Here is a 17,500-nt window from a genome sequence, read left to right on the forward strand (position 1 = left end):
AGTTAATTTTTGGTCAAATGAATATTAAAATCTACTAAAATGTATTTATTACATTACTATAGCTCTTTCCAGAAACACGTACAATGTCATCTGGGCATGCTCTTCGTCACTGAAGCAATAACTCCTCTGTAGGCCCCCGTGAGTGTGTGGTTTGGCTTAGCTGTCTTCTCATGAATCAGAACTATGATAAAATTAAATTTTACCCCATAAATGGAAGTTGTGGTGCAGTGTCAAGTCCAAAAATATTCCTACTATTAATAGTCACTTGAGCATAATTTTCCTAGATTCTTTAAATCCTTGAATATAGTTGATTTCTTACCTTCATACATTACTTTTAAGCAGTTACTCTCTGAGACTGAGCTTCGTCACCTTACGAATGTGTAAAATAATAACCACCTCACAGCGTTGTATAGATGAGCTGAATTCAAGTGAAAGATCTTTAAAATCAAAAAGTTCTATTAATTTGAACATTGTTTTATTAATAGATAGGGGTATTTTAATAATTGTAAACACATGGGTCTCATATATGAGACAATTTCCATGAGCATTCAATAGAAGAGCTTATAAATAAAAGTAAGAACATATTTAATAGTATTAAAATGTTTGCTATTGCTACGTTAACTAACTATAACAACTATTTGCAGTTAATTCAGAATGTCACACATATCTGCATATTGCTAGGTCAAAGGCCAGTAACTGCTTGCTGCAGACAAATCCCCACAGTGTCAATTCTGTGATGGTTCCTTCCAAGTTGCCAGAGATGACATACACTGCTGATGAGCAATGTCAGATTCTCTTTGGGCCACTGGCTTCCTTTTGTCAAGAGATGCAGGTAAGAGTTGTATCGAGGTGCAACTTTTGTTAAGTGTGTATTCATCCGTTATTTAGAAGTATTGATTGGAGGAGGGGGAGATGACTTTAGAGTTGGTGGCTCCAAAGAACCCCAGCATCAGAAAGACCGATTTTTCTAGAAAAGGTTTCTTCATTTTTCCCCTGGCCTTTTTGAAAGTGGTAGAAATTGGTGTCAGTATTGAATCAAAGTTAGGAAGGAATGATCCAAGAATTTCTACTTCAAAAATGACACTTAAGTCAGGGAAACCTTTGCTTTATGACAGTTCATTGCTTTTATTTTAAATGTCTCTCTTACATGGTAGATATCTGGGTGAAAATGTAATAAAAACAATGTATGAACATGTAATTACAGAGGATGGATTATTTAATGCTTTATTAATTATTTAATCCTGAATAAATATATTCTATAGGAATAGAAATAAGAGAGTACATTTCTGATAGTTAAACTAGAAGCAAAGGGTAAATGTCTGATGGTAAACTAAGCAATGTCTGTATATTAGTATTCAAATTAATTACTCAGTCCAATTTTCCCATTCTAGGATAATCTGAAAGATTGAGCAAAATGACTCTCTTAATTGATGTAAGAAACTAGCTCTATTTACCCTTCCTTTTCTCTTTTTGTCTCTCTTCCTGCAGCTCATCCCTTTGCTGCCCATTTCTTCCTACCTTTCCAGTACACATGCTTGCACACTCTTTGTATTTCAGGCTTAAACTCATAATCATGCTTGAAGTGAATTGATAGCTGTATTTCACTGTACCTAACTTTCTTTGATTGCCTGAAAGGAGTTTGGCTTTGTTGAAGATAGTGCTGTCTTGAATTACTGGCAGAATAATCAAAATCCATCATAAGGAAAAGATTATATGGCATTATGACATATTTTATGCTCTCTCTGCTGTGTTGTTCTTATCAGAGTTGTTGTTCATTTACTTGTTATTTTCCTTTTATTAACTCTCTACCTTAGTGTGTAAGCTCCATGAGGGCAGAGTGTTTCTCCAGGGTCCAGTCCAGTAGCTGACACATGGTAGGCACTCAGTGAATATCTGACTTAAGGTTAAAATAGGTGAATGTATAAAGAAGTTGGAGCTGTGTTAAATGTGATGTGTGAAAGAATGTGTAGACTGTTGTAATCATCAGCAACAACAGACCTCCAGAGGAACTGATATTATAGGTATGTGATTATGAGTGGACACACAGGATTCACATGTGACAGACCTATGGATGCTTGGACCTTGGCATTGGGTGTGATAATTATGATAGTAGCCAGGTTGACCATCTGTTGTCTGTCCTAATACCTCTCTGATCTCATCTACTCTCACCTCCAAGGACTTTAAACAATCAGAAATTGGGTCACAGTCTTCTTTCTTGGATCATCATGGTAAAATGAATGTTTTGAGGTCAAAAAGTTTGATTTTGCAGGTAGACACATCTACATGCAGAAATTAGCGTGTTTTGGAAAACAGTAAGCTGTCTATGATTGCTATTGTACTGTTGTGTTAGATGGTTTCAGTTCATGTGCTATACAAAATTGATAGAGCTGAACAATGAAAAATGTTTACATTTTATGAAGTACCTGAAGTTTTAGAAAAACTCAGCAAATGATCAATTACAAACATAATTTTGGTAAATTTTAGATCATTTTTCACAAATACTATTTCTAAAAATTTTAGAAATTATTTTTAAGTCTATATTACAGTTGGTTAAATTTTACTAGTATCATTCACAGTATTTTGAACTTTAAAATGGATGACACAGTATTTATATTTATGATCTATATTAATTCACACAGCAATTATATGCCATAGTTATTAAGTTCTACACTATAGGTTAACAGTTTTGAGTCTTGTAGAAGTTAAAACAGCACAATTAAGTGATTATGCTTGTGAAAAAGGTTTGCTAGATGCAATCCAAAGAACAGAGTATATGCAACTACTATGTTCTACTGCTTTTTATGGAATTCACACTTTTTTACATTGTCTTTTGTATGGGTAAAATCTGTAGATTTGATCCTGTGTTTAAACTGAATTTTCTTTATTCCTTAGAGCACTACACCATCAGGGTCAAGAAATATTTTAATTGATTTTTTAAAAGCTTTTTCTAGGCTGTTTGCTCTATTCATATAGTTGCTTCTCACTAACCTACCTGCATGTATTTTTTTTTTCTACCTCTGATCAAAGTGTAACAGTTTGTTAAGAGGTCTTAAATCTGTTTCTCAATATCCTAGGATGTTGCTTTCTTTTAAACTAGGCATTTTGCAAACAGAATGATGTTTTAGGTTTGAAGTATCCGGAAATATTCTCGTTTTTTCCCTTGAAATTATGTGTGTGTGTGTGTGTCTGTGTGTCTGTGTCTGTGTCTGTATATGTGTGTGTGTGTTTCTATATGTATATATATATATATAGAGAGAGAGAGAGTGAGATATGACATTTTTATTCGTGAAAGTCTTTCAGTCATGTCCAACTCTTTGTGACCCAATGGACTATAGGAATTAAAGCCAGATTTTCCTCCAGTTCAATCTGTGTATAATCTTCATTAAGGACAATTTAAAAATAATGCCAGAAAGGATTGACCTGCTGTGGGCAACCAGGAAAAAGCAACGTCTCCTAATTAGGGTTTAGGTTGGAGAGCACTAACTGCAAAGGCATGAACCCTGGGCTCTGACAGTCATTCTGTCTCTTATTAGTGGTGTAACATTAGTCAAACCTGTTTTTCTTTCTAAGCCACAATTTATTGAACAAGAAGAGGAAGTGTTATAGAACAAGAAGAGGACGTGTGTTATCTCTTAAAGTCTCTTAGGGATAAGAGGCTGGACTTTAGTTCCAAAATCCAAAACACCATTCTGATACCGCCCTTGAAAATCACCTTTTCCATCCCAAACTGGTGGAGCTTGCAAAACATTAGGTAGGTAGGTAGGTAGGTAGACAGGTAGGTGGGTAGGTAAATAGGGCCATAGAAGAATTCTTTTAAAAAACTTTAATCATTGATTTGATAAGTATAAAGTACACATTGAGTTCCAACTACTTTTTAGTCACTGTTCTATGTACTAATAACACAGTAGGAAGTAACCTCCACCTTCATGGAGCTTGAAGTTTAGCTGGGGAGACAGACAATATGTAAATATGTATGTAATATGCCAGTTGGTAATAATGTTTTGGAGAAGCATAAATTCAGATGAGAAAGGTAAGGAATACAACCAGGAATAGGAGAGTGGGAATGGTGCTATTTTATATAGGATAATCTGAGAAAGCTTCCTAAATAAAGTGACATTTGTTCAGAAATCTGAAGGAAGTCAGATAGCAAGCCATACATTTATCTTGGGAAAAATATAACAAGAAGAAACAGATAGCAAATTCCCTAAAATGGAGTTAGATTCATGTTTTAAGTTTAAGATGTCCATTGGACATCCAAGTAGAGATGTTAGTAAGTCCAGAATAGATATCTGTCTAGAAGTCCTCAACAAGGAGATGATACTGAATTCATGATACTAAATTATCACACTATGAAATGAGTTAGAAGAGGAAAAACTCAAAGTCTGAGAATTGAATCACTACGTTATTTGGAGGTTAGGAAAATAAGGAGAAAGCTATAACTAAAATTCTGAAGAAGTCTATTGGTAGGAATAGAACCAAGAGAAAGTAGATCTTGGAGGCTAAGTGAAGACATTTTTCAAAGTGGAAATGTTTAAAAGTTCCAAAAGCTGAAGACAAGGGGAGAAAAATGAAGTCTGAAGTATGCAATTGCTATGTTTTTCCCACTGAGTTTGGGACAGTGTTACTTAAAGCTATCTTGACATCCATGAGCACCTGAGTATCAGGAGGTAGAAGTTAAAAATATAAAGTGAAGTAGTTATAAGTGTAGAAAATGGAAGTGTTCTGCGAGTTAAGCCACACTCTTACACATTCAGGTGGAAACATGTGAAGTCATCACATCTACCAGTCTGTAATCTAGACTTTATCTAAAACAAATCTCCTAGAAGGCAAGCTCCATAACCTCAAAAGAGGCATCAGTCCTTTTTATCATGGTACCTCTGTCTCCTAAAAGAGTGTTCAATAAGTGTTTGTTAAAGCAATAAAGGAATCAACTGAATGATGGAATAATAACCTTGAAATTTTACTCATAAAAATAATAATTGATTACTCGCTGATTCTTAGCTGTATAATATGTCCAGAGAAAAGGTAACCTTCTAAGATATTCATTCAATAGTTACATAAAAAACAACTTATAAGAGTATACAGCTTATGTTTCACAGCTTACGCAGGAGTTATCAGGCATCCTTATGACCATCTTATTTCCAATAAGTTATAAATGCGTGTTGAGTTGCAGGAGTAAGAATTCATAGCAACTTTTCAACATGTGTGTTTCTGGTACAATCTGAGATAATGGCAGTTGACCCATAGTATTTGAATTGGATGCTGCTCTTCTATTCTTCTTGACAGCTTATACAAGCACTAAGGACTCCAATATTATATATGTGCTGATCTAGTTAATGATATAAATTTACCTTTGAAATAGCAGCTTACATCTGCAAAATGTTTAAAGGCATAGCTGTAGAGATGCTTGTGAAACATCTCAACCCTCAGCAATAATTGCTCACTCTTCTGTGTGAATATGCCTAATTCTTGGATAGCCTTGTTCCTGGGTCCTGAGCATTGGTGCCTTCCAGCCATCTGACATCTTGTGGCTGAGCCAACTACAACTACAATAAGTTATCTTCACGGCTACCTAAAATTAATTTGTCTGGCTAAGAATGCAGAGGTATGGATGCTTCCTCAGAATCAATAAGAAGTGTCTGCTTGAGGGTTACATCATTTGTGAAAGAAGAAAGTTTGCTAAAAAATAAAAATAAACAATGAAGGCCTCCAGGAAAACTTAAGATTCAGCCTTGAGTTCTGGACTAGGCACACTGTGAGTTACATATATATTGTATAAAAAAACTTTCCATTGTAACTGAATCATATGGTAACTTAAAGTACCATAGAAAGACCAGTTTTAAATTTCTCTTATGTTGGCTTGATACATCAAAGTATGTAGGACTTCTAAAACCTCTCATTTGATCTAATGAACAGCCTGGCATTGAAATAAGTACCTTATGAAGAATTCCAGAAGATTGAGTCTCTGCGATTTGGCATTGTGAAATTTCAGAGGCAATAAGAATTTGGACTAAAAAACTTTTATCATGAAATAGCTCTTGATGACAAGAAGTTGTTTGGGCAATGAATACAGTATTATTGATAAATTTATTGTTGGTAAATGAATACTGTATTGTTGATAAATTTAGCATTGATAAATTGTTGTTGAAATTGGTAAAGTTGAAGATTTTTACTATTCTTCCCATAAGTGGGTTAAAACTACCAGGAATTAAATCTGCCTCTTTTGCCATCTAATCAAAGCTTCATCCTATTCTTGAGTGTTAGTACTATATAGTATGTGAATCCATGGGTTTGATGGCAAATTACTTGACTGGATAATCTAGCTCTTCAATTTTTTCCCTTCAGTTCAGTTCAGTCGCTCAGTCGTGTCCGACTCTTTGCAACCCCATGAATCGCAGTGCTTAGCACTACTTTTTTATGACTTCTTATTGACATGGGCTTTTATTTTTTAGGTTTTTTTCTCTGTAGATCACCTATTTACATTTTGCCCATTTTTTTAAGCTTTCTGTTTTTCTTGAGTTGCAGGAGTTCTTTCTGTATTCTGTATTCTAGATGAGACTTTCTTATTACTTATAAAGTGTGTCATTTTGTCGCAGTGTGTCATTAGCTTTTTATACACAGTGTCCTTCTACAGTTTTGAAGTGGTTGAATCTGTCAACTTTCCCCACTAGGTTGTGCTATTTTTGTTTTCTTGTGTGTGTATATTCTTTTTCAGATTATTTTCCATTATAGGTTATTACAAGATATTGACTATAATTCCTTCTGTGCTGTACAGTATATCCTTATTGAGTCTCTCTTTCATATACAGTAATGTATATCCATTAAACCAGAACTCCCAATTTATCCCTCCCTTTCTTTTTCCTTTGGTAGCAATAAGTTTGTTTTCTACATCCGTGAGTTTCTTTCTGTTTTGTAAATAAGTTCATTTGTCTCATTTTTTAAGATTCCCTGTGTAAGTGATATGATATTTGTCTTCGTCTGACATATTCCACTTTATATCATAATCTGTAGATCCATCTACAGATGGACCAGTGCCACAAATGGCATTGTTTTATTCTTTTTATGGCTAAATAATATTCATATATATATGCGTGTATATATATATACACACACACATAAATACACATGCACACATACCACATCTTCTTTATCAGTTCATCTGTCAATGGACTTTGGGTTGCTTCCATGTCCTGACTGTTGTAAATAGCGTTGCAGTGAACATTGAGGTGCATGTATCTTTTTTAATTGGGAGTCTTCTGGATATATGCCCATATGTGGAATTGCTGGATCATATTGTAACTGTTTTTAATTTTTAAGGAACCTCCAAACTGTGTCCCATAGTGGCAATACCACTTTGCGTTCTCTCCAGCACTGTAAGCGGGTTCCTTTTTCTCCACACTGTCGCCACCATTTTTTGCTTGTAGACCCTTTGATGATGGCCATTCTGACCAGCCTGAGATGATATCTCATTGTAATTTTGATTTGCATTTCCTTAGTAATTAGTGATATTAAGTATCATTTCATGTGCCTGTTGACCACCTGTATGTCTACTTTGGAGAAATAGCTAGTTAGGTCTTCTGCTAAAGAAATGTATGGTTTTTAAAGTTCGTTATCTGTGACTAAATTTTAAATGAAGCATATTAATATTATTATTCAAAATATCTGTTTATTTTGATTTGATTGATCTATTAGTGTTGAAAAGTTTAACAGATGTGTTCAAATACCCAACTCTAACAACTGATTTATTTATTTTTCTCTGTGTTTCTGTCAATTATTTCCTTATGTATCATTTAGTTATATTACAGGTACATACATATTTATGACTTTTATCTGTTGATCTGTTTTTCTCTTTTGCATGTTTTATGGCTTATGCCTTAAAATCTATTTCCTATGTCATTAAAACCATTGTCCTAGTTAATATTAATCACATTTTTATCTTCAACCTTTCCAGATAAAATAGAATCACAGATATGAGTATGGCTAGATGGATATGTTTACTAGAGAAAAGCAATTACTAGATTTTGTATTTTTCTATTTAAACCAATGTAATATTTTTTTGACATTTTCATCAGCTAGTTTAACACTTTCTATGTTGATTTAAATTAGTTTTATAAAAATTTTTGTCAACTTTTTTGTGTTTGTGTTTTATACTCATGCTCTGTTTTTTGTTATTGTCTCCTCTACTGCTTTACATTTACAACGAAATTTTCTTATACATTCGAAAGTCAGACATTCTTTATATCTGTTTATGAGTGTGAGTAATCAGTTCTTTTTTCTTGATGAATAGTATTCCACTGGAACATAAACTGTTTTGTTTATCAGTTCACCTCTTAGTAGACATCAGTATGTTAGCTGTTATAAATCAAGCTATTCAGAAGATTTATGAATGTTTATTTATATATACATGTTTCATTCATGTATTTGTATATACATGTTTATTTGTATATACATGTTTTCATTCTACATTATTAATACATTAGCATATTATATATCAATGCATTAGTTTTTTTTTGCAAACTCTGGGATAGGCACTGGTGGCCTGTTTTTGTAAATGAAGTTTTACTGGAATACAGTCACCTTCTTTGTTCACACATTTTCTTTGGCTGCCTTCAAACTACAGTGAGTGATAAACAGTTGCAGCTGAGATCCCATGGCCCACAGGCCTGAAGTACATGCTGTATGGCACTTTACAGAAAGAGTTTACTGACCCCTGTCACAGCAAATACTCTGCATTCAGTTATATTCCTCCAAAGAGTGTTTTGAATTTTGTTTTCACAAACAATTAAGTTTGTTAGAATCAAACTGGAAACTATCTTATCTGCTGTGGTTAGCACTTCATATGTTACATCAGCTCCCTTTTTCCTTATTTCAAGTGTGTCCCTTGCATGCATGGTATAGGTGCCACAGAAAGACCTAAGCTTCTCTGACTCTTTTCTTTTTTGGGGCTTCCCTGGTGGCTAAAGAAGATGGCAAAGATGGTAAAGAATCTGCCTGCAATACAGGAGACCCAGGTTTGATCCCCCAGTCGGGAAGATCTCCTGGAGAAGGGAATGGCAGCCTACCATGGGCAGAGAACCCTGGTGGGCTACAGTCCACTGGGGTCACACAGAGTCGAACACGACTGAGCAACTAACACACCAAGTTTTGACAGCTTTGACCGCATCTGTCTCTGTCTTCATGCGTCTAAGAAGACAGCATGTGTTACTTTAACCGTTGTGTCATGCCATGACCACAGTCCACTGTCAGATCAAAGCCACAAAGACGATGAACTCAACTTGTGCTGGTTCTTTAAGCTCCCCTAAACAGTTGATCTGCCTTTGTTCTACATTCTGAAACTACCAGAAAATTGTTTTTTGCCATCATTCCACAGTTTATGTTTGTTAGCTACAGGAGGATTGGTCTCTGGGAACTTACCCCACCATTCCGGAAGGGGAATATTTTTATCTTATATGTCTCATTCTTACAAGGAAAGTCTGGATCATTTTTCTTTCAAATATTTCAAACAATTCCTTCTCACTTTTTATTCTTTTCTTTGCATGCTTGCTCAGTTGTGTCCAACTCTTTGCGTCCCCATGGACTGACTCTTTGCAGCTCCATGAACTGCAGCACGCCAGGCTCCTCTGTCCTTTACTATTTCCCAGAGTTTGCTCAAATTCATGTCCATTGAGTTGGTGATGCTCTCTAACAATCTCATCATCTGCTTCCCCCTTCTTTTACCTTCACTACCACCTGGGATTCATTAAGTACGTATTAACTGTTCTTCATTCTCTAAATTTCTTCTCACTCCTTGATTTTCTTTAACACACCAAGATGTGTTCTTATGAGGGGTCCTTTGAAGCTTGCTGCTACATTTGTTGGCTATCCATAGACTGTATTTTTCTTGACATCTGTTACTCTGCTTCTACCGCTAGCAGTCATGAAGCATATGGAGTGAAGGAAGTGAGATAGAAGAGATCAGATTTACTTAGCTGTCAGTGGTCAAATTATTTCCACTAAGGGATAAAGTTTTTGAGATGTAAATGTGATAGATTTTTAGTATTTCTTCCCATTAAAAAGGTCTATAATACTGACTGAAGTCCAATTATTATTGTTTTATGTAGTAAATACTTATTTAGATTTATTATCATTTTTGTCAGGTTCTTTGATCACAAGTGCTTTTCAGCCCTTCCCTATGAGATCATATTCCTCTTGAAGTATAACATTTAAAAGTGCCTTTGGGGAAAATCTGTTGGTAGTAAACACTCAGTTTTTGTTTCCTTGAAGAATCTTTATTTAACCTTCAGTCTTGAATAAAATTTTAGCTGAGTTCGGAAATCTAGATTGACAGTTACGTTCTTCCTCTCTCTACTTTGACTACATCACAAATTCACTTTTTTATATGTATGTCCCAACATGCCATCTTCACTATTTTCCTAAACTTAAAAGGAAACTTTCAACATTTTATGGGTTTTTTTGTGATGTTTGTTGTAGATTTTTATAGATGTCCAGATGTACATTAACTTTGGAGATGTTTCCTTCAGTGGCTAGTTTGCTAACTTTTTTAACAAATGGATGTTGAATTGTGTCGTAAGCTGCATATCAACAGATACAAAAATCATAGATTTTGAAGTTTTTATGTACTTGATTGTATTAATCAAATCTCTAATATTATAGTAGCCTTGTATTCCAAGAAAAACCCAACATGATTGTGATGGTACATTACATTTTTTTCATGGATTGCTGGATTCAATTTGTTAAAAAATGGGTAGCATATTTCAATCTAAGTTCATAAATGAAGTAGATCACTATTTACATTTTTTTTTCAAACTGCTGTCTGGTTTGGGCATCATGATGTTTGTTTAGAAATATTATCTCTTCTTCTGTTCTTAGATAGTTTATGTAAATTGAGAATTTAAGTGTTTAGATCAGTTGTATTCTCTTTGTGGGAAGATTTTTAATAATCACTTTTGATTATTCTGTGGTTACACAGTAGTTTCAACTTTTCTATTTCTTCTTGGATCCATTTCACCAAGTTTTTAGTAAATTTTTAAAAAATATTTCTCCATTTCATATACATTGTAAAGTTCTTTGGTGTAAAGTTGTTCACAGTGTCTCTTCCTATTTCTGTAAGCTTTTACATGATCAGTAGATGTCCCTTCATTTTTTTATTCTTAATAGTATTTATTTTTGCCTTCTCTTTTTTGTTGGTTAGTTTTAATATTGGAGAAGGCAATGGCACCCCACTCCGGTACTCTTGCCTGGAAAATCCCATGGGTGGAGGAGCCTGGAAGGCAGCAGTCCATGGTTTCACTGAGGGTCAGATACGACTGAGTGACTTAACTTATTATTTTCCACAAAGAACTACATTTCAGCTTTTTCTTATTTCTTCTGAACTTTTGTATTCTATTTTTTGAATACCTCTCTTTCTCTTTCCCTTACTTTGTTCCTCTTTTTCATCTTTAATAATACCAAGGTACTCTCTGATAGAAAAAATAGTTTTGAAAATATTATCCCGTACTGAATTACACTTACAGTCAGACATTACATTATTGAAATTGTAGTTTGGAAGATAGTTTATGGACAAACAAGGAGTTACATGTTCAAGATTTAATTGCTGCTTCCATGCATATGCACTTAATATTTTTTATTTTAACATAAAATATAGAACATGTTAATGGATCTATTTGCTATATAAAATGGGTACACGTTGTCTTTGAAGATAAATTTTATGATATCTATACATGGACAGTTAATCTTCCATTTAAATTATTCCATTGAAAAGATATAGTTTTTCATGTAAACTTTTTAAAAGTCTTCTTGAGATAAACATCCAACTTCATTTATGCTTTTAATGGTCATTTCTTATTATAGAAGAATAAAAAAAGAATGTTATATTATTTTTGTTAGTTTGCTAGGAGATGCTGGGTTACACATTTCTGTCCTGGAATCCTTTGCACAGCAATTTAAGTATTAAAGTTCTTAATTGATATATTAAGAGATTTCACTAATTAAGTTGAAAGGAATATTTGACTCTGGCCTGTGAAACACACAGAGAGCATTTGCTTCTAACAAAATACACAACCCTGCCCCTCTTAAGAAAGAGTTTGGTGTCACATAGCTCTAATATCACATATCTGAGATTTTGCAGTTCTCAAGGTGAAAACAGTCCATCCCATTTCTTCCATATTTTATTTTTTTGCTTTAGACAATTTGGTGTGAAATCCTGAATCTGAGTTACCTTTCACAATGAGGTTATAATTTACTTACAGTAAGATCCCAGAACTATAGAACATAAAGAGGAAAGAGATCTCCTCTATGAGAGATTTATTCTACATGACTGTGCTTATCTTGAAAAGCTGCCAAGTTTGCTTTTATGCTCTCATGCCTCAAGTGGGAATCAATTAGAGTACCTGCTGTTTTGAATAGCAGATAATGGTTGAAGGTCAGAATTCAGACCACCAACAGTGTTCAACAAGCAAGCAGGATTTTAAAACTACAACATAAACAAGATTTGTTTTTTAGTTCAGTCTGCATTGGTTAACTAATGAACTTGATTAAAATAATTCATGTTATAATACAACTAAGCATTATTGAAAATAAAGCAAAATTCTTCTTTGGTAGAAAATTCAGCATTTGACCCCATAATTATAAAATTTTATTAACAAGATTGTCTTGGAGGAAAAAGAAAACTTTTAGGAACTAAAATCCTCAGGTTAGATATCCACTAATTCAAATATAAATATGTCCACAGAAGTACATGATAAACAGTTAACCTCTCTGCTTATTTTCAGAAGTCAAAAATATTACAGAGAAGCTGCTTGATTTAGACATTCTTTAAAATTAGTTCCTGGATAAATTTTTGATAAATGATATGTACAAACAATAGCTTATACATTAAACTAAATCATATTCTAAATATAATAAGTATTTGTATGAAATATTTTTAGGCAGAAAAACTATCTGTCACAGCAGATAAAATTGTGTAAATAAAATATATGTTACAATCCTGCCATAGAGTATTGCATTTTTAAGAGCTTGAAACAGTTCCAAAATCTAAATTTTTAAATAAAGAATAGGAAAATAATATTTGGAGAGTCGTAACAAATTCGGAATTGGAGATGTAACATACTTGCTTGAAAATTTAGTTTAAATATATCATCCCCAAAGTATTTAGTAGATTTGGGTCATAAGTTAATTTTAACTTTGCAGTGATTTTCAGTCTGTTTTGAACACCACTGCCAGGGTAAACCTCCTAAAATAACCTTTTTATCTTATCAACCTGCTTGTCAACTGCTGAGTGGCTTCTTTTTCCCTCCAAATATGGAGTCCCTAGTCCACCCTGGCACTCAGGATCTGGTTTTTCTATCTTTAAAATCTTGTTCACTACTCCCTTCCCTTATATACATCCTCCCACCTGACTGGTCTCACCAGTCCAATTTCAAAGACTGTCTTTTTTATTGACACTTGTTCTGTCCCTATCAACCTGCTTGCTTCTGCCCTTTCCTCCAAATATCTGGATAGGATAGTCACACAATCCTCTTCAAGACAGATCACTCTAGTTGCTTTAAGTATGCCACATGGATCTCATAGTTTTGTGTAATTTGTTAATAACATGCTTATATCTCAGAAACGTCACCCATCCTATAGACATAGAAAGTCCTTAAGAATGAGGTAGTTGTGCCTTTTTATCTTTCTCTCTGGGCTGCCATAACTACAGAATTCTCTTCTTTCAGTGTTGCTGTGTTTATGCTATTTTATCCCAGTGTTTTTGTTTGTTCCTTCAACTTTTCCCTAGAAAAAGTTAAATGTATTCTGGGTATCTAGGATGCATTCGTACTGTGGAAAATTGACTGACAACAGTTAGGGGAAATGTGCCCACTGAGAATCCCTGTATCACATCAGGGGCCAAGGCGATGTAATGAAATAGTGAAGTACTAACATGGCACGCGGCATACAGCAAAGCATAAGTGAGGACAGACTTTAAGATAGGAGGCATTAAATTCAGACCGTAGGCACATTACTTTGATTCTTCCAGGTTGGTTCATATAATGTGGTATAAATAATGATTTTTAGCTTACAGTTTTCTGTTGAAGCTACTTAATCTTGCATAATCATACATGTTTTTATGTTAAGAAATTTTAAAATAGTTACATTTATGAAACATTTTATCTTTATATGAGTCTTCTCAGCACTATAAATAAGCCGTAGACTATTTCAACTGTAAGTTTAATATTAAAGGTACTCAAAGGATATTTTCTTCAAATCATTTCTGATGTTCTTTTAAAATTGCTCTCTCAAACCTTATAGACTTAACCTTGAAAATGTGATGCCTTCCCCTTATAGTTATTATACCCTTGTTTTCAGCATGTTATTTGCACAGGGTTGTGGTGCAAGGTGGAAGGGGAGAAGGAATGCAAAACCAAACTAGATCCACCGATGGATGGAACCGATTGTGACATTGGTAAGGTAAGTTATTGGTGGTGCTGTCTGAAGTTTAAGACTATTAAGTGAAGCTTAAGAAGAAACTTACATTTCTCCTATAAGTATAACCAGTGAGACATTTTCTTCTGCCAGTTACAAAGGTATCTGTCTTAACACTAGCAGAGTACTTTTATTATATACAAAAATTTCAGCATTTCATCTGTTTTCAATTTTAACACATGGCTGTTTTTTAAATATCAGCTGTATTTTTTATTGTTGATTATAACGGTGTGGAGAATTGGATATATGTATTACTTTAACAAAAAATTAAATATTTTTATTATTAAACTTAAATATAAGTATTCACAAATTAATAAAAATAGTAAAATTTATCAGAGCTAATTAATCCTTTAAAGTATAAAGTATTATCTTAGGAGAGCTACTGAGTGTAATTTTTCCTTGTCATTTCAAGCATCGTGAATAAAATATTCTAATGAACATTTAGGAGATTAGTAAACATTTGATTGTCTTAAGTTGTTAAATTGTTTCATAAGGCTGTAGAAATTTATTAGTGTATATTTCCAGATCATTTTAATTGCTATAAAAATTAATTTTCTTTTATAAATATGAAGGAATTAGATCCCATATAAACATAATTATAGCTAATGTAATCAAAATATAGTACACTAGTTTACATAATTTTCCATTTTTTATTCTATGAAGGGAAAGTAGAACAGCTATTACTTACTCATTAGATGTAAGATCAGAAAACTTGCCTCTGAAGACTATGAATTTTCATTGGATTTAAAACAAATCAACAGCATAAAGATTACTTGGGGTGAATTACTTAGTGAAAAAAGTTATATAGCTAGTTTAAAAACATATCCACTTGAAAAATGGACAGAAATGGAAATCTAGCAATTCCACCTCTAGAATTGTGTCCTAAATAAGTTCTTAACACATGTGCACAAATATAGGCATGTTTGCCTGTACACACACATATACTTATGTGAGGATGTCACCTGCTGTGGTGAGAAATAAGAAAAAACAAAATATTCATTGGAAGAGGAATAGTTCCTGTGTAGCTGTTCACAGAATGAAGTAGTTATATCTGTATTAACTTGAAAACATCTACTAGACATGGTGGTTAGTATAGAGATATGTCAGAAAAAATCATGGTTTATATGGTACCATTTGAGATTTAGGAAAAAAATAGTTTGTGTACAAATGTGAGTACACACACAGAGTTTATGTATTTTTAAACTCATAGAAAGTGGTTTGAACACATAAACTCCAAATTGTAATTAGTAGTTAACTCTTGGGAGGGAGTTGGAATTGATGGATGGAAGAAAACAGTTGACAGTAAGGGTGAATGCAACTTTTCTCCTGACATTTCTGGATTGTTTGACATAAGCCTGCAGTCATTTATTACTTCTATGATTTCTTTAATGAGAAAAACAAAAATGTACAAATTAAGGCCCAAATAATAAAAAAGGACTAGAAATATTTTATCACCCAATACAATCAGTAAGAAAATGGTTCCTTGATAGAGAACTTCTGTGAAATATCAGTCAGTTGTTTACAGACTGCCAAATGTGTTTTCTGTGAGCTTATGCAGAGAGTCAGAATTTGGATTTGTTTTAAATTATACACAAAAGTGCAATAATGTGTGTATATTGGGCAAGCCTCATGGTATTATGCTGAGTAATTTATTGCTTGAGTCATAAAACTCTGCACCAGCATTAATTTTCGTCATCCCTGAAACACGAAAGCAGTAATAAACAGAGATAACCAAATATTCAGCCACACGTCTTCAAACATCACATAGTCCATTTGTCTTACTTAGTTCTTCATTAGCAATTTAAAATCTGTTCATTTTTATAATCTGGTGTCCTAAATATTTTTCTATTATTTTTTTCTTCTGATATTTATGAGAATAAATTGCATTCTTGAGTTCTCTAAGGTAAACTTACTCTTCCAGCAGTCAAAATTGTAATTATTCATTAAAAATAAATGTTTCATTTCCCTATAATTGTGCTAATGATATTCTCAGTGGTTCTGTAATGTTTTGTATATTGAAATAACTAATGAACTTCTGGTTCCTCAGGCCATGTGGGCTTCTTCAGCTCTCCATCTGTTCCAGCTGTTGTAGGAGCCATCATGAAAATAGCTTCCAACACTCTGTAATTGAGGGCTATAGGGCTGACATATTTGGATGCTTGCAACCTCGTGCTGAACACTGCCAGCTCAGAACATGGCAATCTGAGAAACGAAACAGGATTTTGTAATGTGTTAAACTCTAGTGATGTTAATTGAGCTGTATAAGTAGTTCACCTAAGAGTATATGATTAAGTCTGAAGGTTCCAACAAGAATTTTATGATTCATAGTGATTTTGGAGATAAGGATTTATCTACTATTTATACACAGCCTTTTCCAAATTAAAAGCAGCCTGTTTTCTTTCTTCTCCTTTTCTCTTTATAATACTGGCATCTGTGTTTACATTTATATTAACAGAGGTCTGTGAGTTGATAAATGATTTGATTAAAATCAAGAAATGTATATTTTTTACTTGAAATATTTTCTAAGAATGAGAGGATGGAGAAGGAAAGCTAAATACCAAGTGACTAAAATATTAGACTGTTTTGAAGGATGCTGCATAATATATTTTAATTATTTATTTTCCTAAGTTCTTAAGTGATGAAATTATTATCATCATGCTTTATTGAAAAAATGAAGGTTGTAATATCCTTAGTCACAAATTTACATAAGGAGACAGTTTTTTGCCTTCTTCCTCTTATTTCATCTAACAATATATATATACAAGAGGATTTAATTAGACAATAATATTTCCTTTGTCATTTTCAAGGACCTCTTCCAACTGGGTGTTTTCTTCAACTTCCTAGACATATTCACACAGAAATTAGAGAGAATAGAATTATAGTCAAACTTTTTTAGGTCATGTACTATTACGGAAAGAATCTATGTTATAAATTTCCTTAGCATTTTCATAGATCATACTGAATTTCAAATTTCAATATGAGAAATTTTGAGTTCTTTAAACCTTGTGTAATATATTTTTTAAAACTAAACAATAGGAAT

General features: G+C 33.4%; 1 protein-coding gene across 1 annotated transcript in view; it reads left to right on the forward strand.

Annotated features, from left to right (window-relative positions):
* The window catches only part of ADAMTS19 (ADAM metallopeptidase with thrombospondin type 1 motif 19), a 263,593-nt gene that overhangs the window by 152,763 nt on the left and 93,330 nt on the right, over positions 1-17,500 (forward strand). Inside the window, exons 10-11 of the mRNA XM_018050709.1 lie at positions 682-832; positions 14,344-14,445. Of these exons, the coding sequence (XP_017906198.1) occupies positions 682-832; positions 14,344-14,445 (253 nt within the window). The remainder of the gene's footprint in view (positions 1-681; positions 833-14,343; positions 14,446-17,500) is intronic.

The sequence above is a fragment of the Capra hircus genome, chromosome 7 (genome assembly GCF_001704415.2).
Source record: "Capra hircus breed San Clemente chromosome 7, ASM170441v1, whole genome shotgun sequence".
NCBI classification, from domain to species: domain Eukaryota; kingdom Metazoa; phylum Chordata; class Mammalia; order Artiodactyla; family Bovidae; genus Capra; species Capra hircus.